The sequence below is a fragment of the Corvus brachyrhynchos genome, unplaced genomic scaffold (genome assembly GCF_000691975.1).
Source record: "Corvus brachyrhynchos isolate BGI_N302 unplaced genomic scaffold, ASM69197v1 scaffold319, whole genome shotgun sequence".
Lineage (NCBI taxonomy): Eukaryota > Metazoa > Chordata > Aves > Passeriformes > Corvidae > Corvus > Corvus brachyrhynchos.
The window spans coordinates 1,247,687-1,256,922 of record NW_008246065.1 but is presented as its reverse complement, the minus strand read 5'-3'; the positions used below and the strand labels follow the sequence as shown (position 1 = coordinate 1,256,922).

Sequence of the window (9,236 nt, the reverse complement as noted above, 5' to 3'; positions counted from 1 at the left end):
TGGGGTCCCCTGCAGCATGTGTTTCCCTCGAATGCCTGCCATGGATCCAAAACTTGAACTGAAGTGATTAATATCTTCGTGGTACACATGTAATGCTGCTTTTGTTTCTAATATAAACATTTTCCTGAAGCTCATCAAAAGTCAGTAATGCTTCAATACCTAGCACAGTCAGAATTTTAAAATGTAGGTAGACTTTGTGTGTGAGGATGGGGTGCTCCCTTTTTTAATGCACTAGGGAAGCCAAAGAGAATTTTGCTTATAGTGTCTGTTCCTTTAAATAGTCTGTCTCTTCTTGGGCCTAAGAAATCTGCCTGAGAAATCAGCCTTCTGGAGGGACTGAGCCAAGGATGACTAAAAGTGATGGGCAGGTCTCTCTGCTTTGCACAGGTATTGTTAGACCAAGGTCAAGGCATAAATACATAGAAAAGACACATTAAACAAAAAAAGACAACATATTGAAGAATATATACATATTTTCACCTGGTACTTGAAATTCCACTGTGGCAGGAGTTAACAAACATTCACTTTCTCTACTATTCAGAGAAATGATTTTACCTTCTGTGTCCACCTTCCTTTTGAGCAAAACCAAATGAAGCTGCCGTCTCTTGTCACTGAATGCTTTCTGAAAGCTGGCTTGGCAAGGTTGTAAAATATAATTTAATTAAATTGTATTGGTGTTAGTTAAGAGACAAAGCCCCAGAAGATGCATCACTAGGGTCTGGTCAAAATATAGTGGATGGTTTTTAATGAGATTGTGCGTACAGGTTTTACTTCCACCAGAAAATGATATTTGTCCTTTGGATTTTTCATACAGAGTGTTCTGTTAAGGCCACATCCAAAATGAAGTTATAATGGTGAAATATGAGTGCAAATATTGACTTTTATTGTTTATATGTCTGTTCCAGGCAGAATATGAAATTGCTCCAGATGAAAAGCTGGGAGAGAAAGGAAAGGAAATCGTGATGAAATACCTCACCCCAGAGGTAAGGAGCAGCCAAAGTGGCATTACTGAAGGAATTCTGCAAGGCACACCTTTACTAAACAAGGTTGTTACAGGCTTTGTAAGCCAGACTCCTAAAATTTATGGTGGCACTCTCCAGTGAATAAACCTGCAAGTCTTACACAGACAGAAAAAAAATTATAATGCAATCCAGTAATTGACTTCTAAGGATGAACTTGACTTACCAGAGGCTTAATTCATCTGTGAGTGAGGAGAGGGCTTCTCTGGTCTCTTCTCGGTGTGCAAAGCTATGCATTGGGGGTGTAATGCAAGAGACCTCAGCTGTTACCAGCAGATGCCCCAATTATTTCCTATGCAGCTCAGAAGTGGTGGTGCCATTTCATAATCTGTTGTGCAGAAAGCACAGGCAAGAATGGCCTTTCATAACAGACACTGCATTTTGGTACACAAATCCCCACTCCCCGTTTTCCCCAGGGTGAGCAGGGACGCTCAGGACTGACAGGGGACAGTGGGGTTTGGAGCTCAGAGGTGCTGTCACCCGTGCTTGTGTCCACCACGGTGGGTCCTGAGAGTTGCCTCTCGGGGCTGTGGGAAGGAGAGGAGCTCATGGGAGCCTCCGTGTCCACAGGGTGGCACTCCAAACAGAGACATGGATGTGCTGCTGGAATCTGGGACAGGCTGCTCTGGGACTAACCCTTTTGGGGGGCAGTGGGGTTTGGAGCTCAGAGGTGCTGTCACCCGTGCTTGTGTCCACCACGGTGGGTCCTGAGAGTTGCCTCTCGGGGCTGTGGGAAGGAGAGGAGCTCATGGGAGCCTCCGTGTCCACAGGGTGGCACTCCAAACAGAGACATGGATGTGCTGCTGGAATTTGGGACAGGCTGCTCTGGGACTAACCCTTTTTGGGGTGTTCCAATCATTTCCTGACCACATTTCACCTTTGCTACCGAAGTCACTGCCAGTAAGCAGTAAACATCCAACTTCAAACACAAGAGCAATCCTAGGATTTTTCCTAGGTTGCTTTCCTAAGAGTAATCAAAGACGTACAATTGCTGCTTCAACTGTTTTACAAGAGAAATACATTTGACCTTCAGGAGAATTAATCACATTTTTGGCAGATGTCTTTCTGGAGGGTTTAAATGGTACAATATGTTTTGGAGGTGCAGGGGCAGAGCAGACCACTCTTTTTCCAGTCAGTCATTTTCCTACAATAAACTTTGATGCATACTTTCAGTTATCTCAGGCTGCATTTTGGGATCTGGTTTCATTTACTGAGCCTGGCTTGTTTCATGTGCAGCCATTGAGCACTGCCAGTATGAGTTCCTGCTGCCCATTCATTAGGGGCATGAAGTTCCATTGCTTTTTAAATCCACCAAAATGACCTTTTGTCTTAAAATTCCTGTCAACAGAAGAACAAGCGACCAACACTGAGGGAGAATATTTCCCACTGCTCCAGTTCCCATCTGGAAATGCAAAAAGGCATTTTGCTGATAGCAGAGCTAGTAAAGTGAGGGAAGGATAGCATTGCTTCACTTCAACCAGTTTTGCTGCAGGTTTCCAAAAGCCCTTCACTGCTGTCCATTGGCTCTCCTGCCATCCATAGTGCAGCCAGAAGCACATGGAATAATTTAGTGAATGTGCAGTGAAGACCAAGCTGAAAACCACTGCTTCTTCATCAGCAAAGAATGGTGGTGTTACAGGAAGGAAAAATACTGGGACTCCAGAGCTGGAGTTTCCATTCTCTGCTGTGCCTCATGCTTCTTATTTGACCTGTGTACCTGGTTTCTCAGAATGTAAAACTGGCACAGCATATTTACAGTCTGTCCTGAGACTTTTCTGGTATTTGCAAGTTAACTTAACAACTCTGAGCACAAGGAAACTGGATGACCTCCAGTGGTCCCTTCCAAGATCACCCGTTTTGTGATCCTGTGAAACACAGAGATGCTCTCCTTCACTTGTAATCTAAACCTGACTCCCTGGTGCTGGTGGTTTAATGTCTGCATTGGTCTTGCTGCACTTTTTTTCCTTAATGAGGAGCTTCTGCTTCTTCCCAGAGGGACGTGGAAACCCTGTGTAGCAGAAAATACTTCGTAGAGGTGAGGCTGACTGTGCTGTAACAATGGGTCAAATACTGGATTTTCTAATAGGTGTCCCATACAACAAATACTTAAAAAAATAGAGCAAGGCCTGGATTGATTCGATTTCATTTCAGATACCTAACTAAACTAGTCAGATTAGGAGAGCAGATGGCCCTACTGTCCTTTCTTGTCAAGAAAGAGAAATAAGTATCTCCAAAGGACACAATAAAAGCCATCAGAAGTCAATGATTCAAAGCCAGGTTAGATGTCTGCAGTCCAAACGGATGGATCTGGACCCAAATGTCCTAATGGAACACCATCCTGGCCTGCAAAGAAACTTTCTTTTCATTGGAATCTGCATTTCTCCATTTAATTATCAGTCCCTTGAAAGGTACAAATTGCTGCTGATTCTGGAGTCTTCTGCTTTCAGCTGAAAGCTTCTTTTAAGTAGGTGTGTGTCTGTGCTTCAAAGAACCTGATTGTCTTGATACAAAAATAGTGTGACATACAGCTTGACTGATAGAATAAAATTATAGGTTTAGTTCTTGGACAGATAATTCAGTCTTATAATGTGAGGAGTATTTTTCCCAGAGTGCAGGATCAGAAGCACAGTGAAAACAAAAAGTAGACTTTGTGCTCTTTAATATTTATAAATGATTTTTAGTTCTTGCTTAGGTTTTTAAAGGGCATACATATTTAACATACAGCGTGTCGGTATATCACCATTCCAAAGGGCGTTCATTTGCATAGGGAACATGCACTTTATTCAATAAAACATACACTTCTTGCACAGCAGAAAGGAAGAGAAGGCACTTTCCCAGATGAACAGACCTCACAGCAGGACTCCCAGCCCCGTGTGACTCACGCAGCCACTGCCTGTGAGACGGTGCCACCGTGCAGGTGCCGGGCTCCACGTGTGGGAGCAGCAAATTCCCGCTGGGAGAGCTCCTGTGAGAGCGCTCAGCATCCGCCCCGAGGCCACTAAACAAACCCAGCACTCGACAGGATGGTAGAGCAGGGAGGTGCTTTTGCAAGTGATCACAATTCAGGCTCTCCACAGCTTTGCCATCCTGAACTGCCCCTATGTGCTTGTTGGGGAATTGAAACCTTTGGCCTGGTGGACAAGCAGCTCAGGCTTCCACCGTCTCCCTGACCTACAGGCAACAGCAGTGACAAATACAGACAAACACCGGCACCTGGAGGGGAACATGAGTGGTTAAGGCCTCTCAAAGAAGGGATACCTAGGAACAGCCTCCCTAAGGATGTGATGGAATCCTCATCACTGGAGGTTTTCAAGATGCTGTTGGGCCCTAGATCATCTCATCTAGGCTCCCTTTCCCATGAAAGGCCGGACCAGATGGTCTTCAAAGGTCCCTTCCACACTGAGCTGTTCCAGGTTTCTGTGTACTCAGGTCCTAGGAAGACATTAGTATTCCCTCTCTCTTGCCTCAAGTTCACTGAAACAGCCACATCCAGCAGCCCATTCTGAACTGTTTGGTGGGAGGGAAATGTAAGGAGCACATGTGATCTTCACACTAAGAATGCCAAAATATGAGTGTTTTCATGGCTTCTGTAGCAGCTTCACTTGAGGGGTGAGCAGGAGGGTGAAAACCCACAGGAGAGGTGTCCTGTAGCTGAGGGAAACATTCTCCGAAGAATTATTCCTTCTCCCTGCACAGGAGTAGCACAATGGTTGTCACACCAGCCAGGTCCAGGTTTCTTAACTAGAATCTTGCTTCTTTAAAAAAGGCTTTAACAATTTCCATGAAAAAGGCAGTTAAAGCTGTCTGCTTGACTTCATAAGCCCCTAGGGCAAAAGTCCAACCCACAGGAAGTCTAAAATTTCTGAGGTTGTGAAATATGATGGTAAAAACTGCTAAAATGAATTGGTCACAAATATTTCTTCCCTGTTTTTTTCCTAATCTCAGCAGTCGAGTGGAAAAGGTTCAGTTTTAGGTCCAGTTCAGTCTGTAAATGGCTCCCTTGAACTGTTGAGTTAAATGGAACCCAACCTGGCTTCATTACCTGACTGCTTCTTGTACTGGAAGAGGAAAGAGATATATTTACCTTTGTACTGCTTTTCAATTGGAGTTTTACGTCTCCATGCAGCATTTTTGCCTTCCTGCTTGACAGCTGCCATGCCTTACTCTACTAAATCACTATCCCACTATTTGCTTTTTCACTGTAAATCACCTTGAGAGACGCTATATAAAACTAAATTGATTTGAAATGGCTCTTAAGACAGTCTCCATATGCCATTATAGTTTATATTTGGACTCAGCTGGGTACTAAAAATGTTACTGAACAGGATGTCTAATGTGTATTGTTATCCCCATTAAAATACTTCACAGAGTATGAAGAACGGCAACAGCATTAATTTTCTTATCTGAATTCCTGTCCAGTCTCCTTTCCTCCAGGAAATGCACAGAATAAAGGCCATGTTTGCACTCTCTTTGCTGCAAGAGGTTAGCTGGGCACAGCAATAAACTCCTTACTCCAGTCTAAGGCTAGCAGTGGGGATTTTGGTAAACAAAACGATGTCTTTGTTTTTATGAACAATTATAGGATAAGGAAGGGAGGGAAAAATCCCTTGAAAGGGGCTCTGGCTGATCAGCAATGCCTGACCTTCCACTTGTCTACTGGCTAAAATGTGCCCTTCTCTCAAATCAGTTGTTTATGGAGAAGAAAACAGAAGTAAGATGGGTTAGATGGAATTAAAATGACACATGAGCCCTTCTGCTGGGCCAGGCCATGCAGCTGAGTCAGGCTCCTGCTCACGGACACCTCTCCCAGCTCTGTGCACCATCAAAGTAGTTTCCTTTTGGCCATGCTTTGATCCTGAAAACAAGGATCTTGGCCTCTCTCCTTGAGACTTCTTCCCTCCTTCCTATTTTCACCACCAAAATAAATGCAAACTTCAGCACTTGTGCTTCTGAGTGAGTCATCTTTGCTGATCAGTGAAGCCCTTCCATCTCCCAGAAGGGAAGTTTCATCTATCACTTCTTGATGATTCTGGCTGAATCCTGCAGGTCACACCACACCAAGAATTGGATTCAAGTCCTGAGACCTCTTTCTCTAAGTGTTTAGTTTTACTACATGCCTCCTGGGGAACATGTTATAATTAGTTTTTGGGATGGCCAAAAGAAAACCTGAATGCCGCTCTATGGAAGCAGTAGAAGATAGAAACATTAAGCTTCTGTAAAGCAATCTGCAGAGTTTAATGCGAGACAGAGGCTCTGTGTTTTGAAAGGTGAGCCTTCAGGGACTGTTTTCTACATTGTTATCTTTCTCCTACAAATTCAGCTTGTATCACTTATATCCAGCAAGTCATCACTGTCCCACTGTAAGCTTATTATCTTGCTGATAAAAGGCCAACACAGTATCAGCCAGTTTTCACTGGCTGCAGTGGATGGCCCCTTAAGACTTGGTCCAAGACTTATCTCTACAGCTAATTTTCAGATTTTTCTAAACCATTTCATTAATGACCCAATTGAAGTAAGCAATGAATGAGGTGCCTGTCTGTCCACAGGGTGTTACATGGACTCGGGATGGGCTACAATTATTTACTTGCTCAAAGCCTTATTCACTGCGTCCTTTGGGTTCCTATTAGGAGACTTTTCAGGATGCTAAATGCTTAAGTAGAAATCCTGGCATCACTTGAGCCAGGAGAATTTTGCTATTTAATTAATTACCCTGGGACTTTGCCCTTTGCCTCAATGGATTTCTCATCTCCCCTTTCTATTGACTTCACTACTCTACGAGTACCATTTTAGCCAGACATGATAGCATTACTTAGGGCTCTGCTTTGCAGCTCGCTTAATCGATACATAATCCAGTCTCCAGAGAAATCAATGTATAACTCCTGTTGTTGTTGCAGAGACAGCACAATCAATATCTCTGCTGATCACTGTCTGAGTCCAGGAAAGTACCTTCTCAGTGGGCGTTCTGAAAAAGCTCATCTTTCCAAAGTTCAGTTCTGGGAAAATATCTGAGAGGCAGAACGGCAACCGTGTTACTCAAATTGATGCTTTCTAGTCAGAATTTATTTTGATAAGCATTTGTCTGTCACTGGGGCTGGGCCGTAATGTAGTGTGGTAGGGAAGCTGAAAAATCACAGTGTTGCCTTGATTAGGAGTCCCTTTGCTGTGGTCTCAGGCAAAAAGGCTTTTTTCTCACGGTTTGCTCGAGTCCTATTTCCTCATGCTTTACCCACTGTTTATAGTGCAAATGTTAGTTAACTAAACACTTACTGAGGGCTTCTGTCTCTTGCAGTGGTGCCAGACTGCAGGAGAGTCTATGGAAACAACATGGAGCCTGCCCTGTCCTGATGCTGCTGTCCCAGATTAGGTCCTTGGGTGGTCCTGTGTCCTGTCCTTTAGACTTAGGGAGGGCTGCATTTGCAATGCATTTGCTCACACTGGTAGAAGGTCTGGGCTGGAGTCATCCACTGGTTTTGTGCTAATCAGTGCTCTTGAAGCTCTGCTTGTCCTTCCCTGCTCTGGAGAGGTTACACTCCCCAGTGTACATGCCTCGTAACTGTTTGTCATTTGTGGTCAGGAAAAGCATTGGGATGCCGTGGTCATTGGGCAAAAGCCTTCTGGCTTCCCTGTGTTTGCTGGAATTACTCTGACTTGACCCTTTAGAAAATGGAAACTCATTTCCACTAATGGATGTTAGCCACACATGTAAACCTGGCTTACATCTGTCTGTGAGGCAGGGCAGGCCCCCCAGCCTGCTCCAGCTCCTCCCGGAGAACAGCCAGGCCATTCGAGAGGACTCTGCAAACAAAGAGCAGATCTGCTCTGGGTTATCTGGCAATGGGAAGGCTGTACTTGCCTGCCCTTGGCTAATGAATATGCTAATTATAGTGTCCTCCTCTCTGTTTCAAGGGTCATCTTTTCCCTATCCTCTCTGCATGCCCCTCATGACTTATATTCGGTTTGTATGGATTATCCAGTGGCCAGGGAAGTTAATTCTAAAAAGCTTTCAGGTCCATTCAGCTTTCCCAGAAACAGCTTCTTCTGCCTGAAAATTTTGCCCACATGGGAAAAAAGGAATCAGCCTTTTCCAGCTGTCTGGAACACTGACTTGCAAAACTTCCAGAAATCTGCAGGAGATGGCTTTTGTGTGTTTGCACAGAATGACATTAAAATAGACCTCCGGTGAGTCCAGCCTCTTGCATTCCCAGCACTCAGCCTTGGAGGCATCTGGATTGGAGAGATGAGATGACTCTTTCTTCCCACTGGCTACGGGGAGCCCGGGGAGACTCTGAGTGTCTCAGCTTTTAGATGTTTAAAGATTGATGAGGTGAATTCCTTGCTACGTGTAATGCAGAATACATTAAATTACCTTGCATGGCATATCCACACAGGCTTCTCTGCACAATTTCTCAATAGTTCAGGAGTCCTTTCAAGACCTGACCTCCACAGCCCTTCCATCCCCCCACTTGCTGCAACTCTGCTGATTGGTTCAGTTTTGGATTTCTGAAGCTAAAAGCATAATGGGTCAACTAATGTCTCCCTGAGCTCAGGATTCCTTGTGCTAAACTCAGAAGCAGTAACAGGCAAACCTATGCTTAATCCCAACAAAGAAGAGAATGAAGAGGCACATGGTGATAATGGAAATTAATCATACTTTATTTCTCACCTGATTGCCTTGTAATAGGAAATTAGGATTCTGGAAAAACATCTGGAGACTTCAGCATCTGAGTAGCCTCACAAGAGTGGGCCAGGGCAAATTCAGATGAGATGCCTGAGGCTGACACCTTTGGCTGGGATGATGCAACTAGAAGAATCAGTAAACTGATAAAGTTAGATTGTGCTATTTTAACTTGGAACCAGGAATCACAGGATTACCGTAAGGAAGGTTTTAAATTTCACAGAAAAAAAAATATATTTCATTTCCTTGAAATATTGCTAGGTAAGTGTAAAAAGTGAGATTTATTTTAAAAGTCTTTTTTTTACAAATTGATTTAGAAATAATCAGCATATTTAAGTTATGGATATGTGACACTTCAAGCTATTCGTGTTTAATATTTTTTCCCAATAATGCAACAACACTTTAAAAAGTCACTTAACCTGCTTGCCAAGCCTCAGCTAGTATGCTAATTTATTATTTTTTAACCAAGTCAGACTCTGACCTGAGTCCAAAATCAAGCATACAGGAAGTTTATTATCTTGCACTGATGTTTGTCCAACTAG

The 9,236-nt window shown here is 43.7% G+C and overlaps 1 protein-coding gene across 1 annotated transcript in view; it reads left to right on the top strand.

Moving 5' to 3' along the window:
- GRK5 (G protein-coupled receptor kinase 5) overlaps window positions 1-9,236 on the top strand; it is a 90,310-nt gene that overhangs the window by 40,852 nt on the left and 40,222 nt on the right. Inside the window, exon 3 of the mRNA XM_017746812.1 lies at window positions 906-983. Within this exon, the coding sequence (XP_017602301.1) occupies window positions 906-983 (78 nt within the window). The remainder of the gene's footprint in view (window positions 1-905; window positions 984-9,236) is intronic.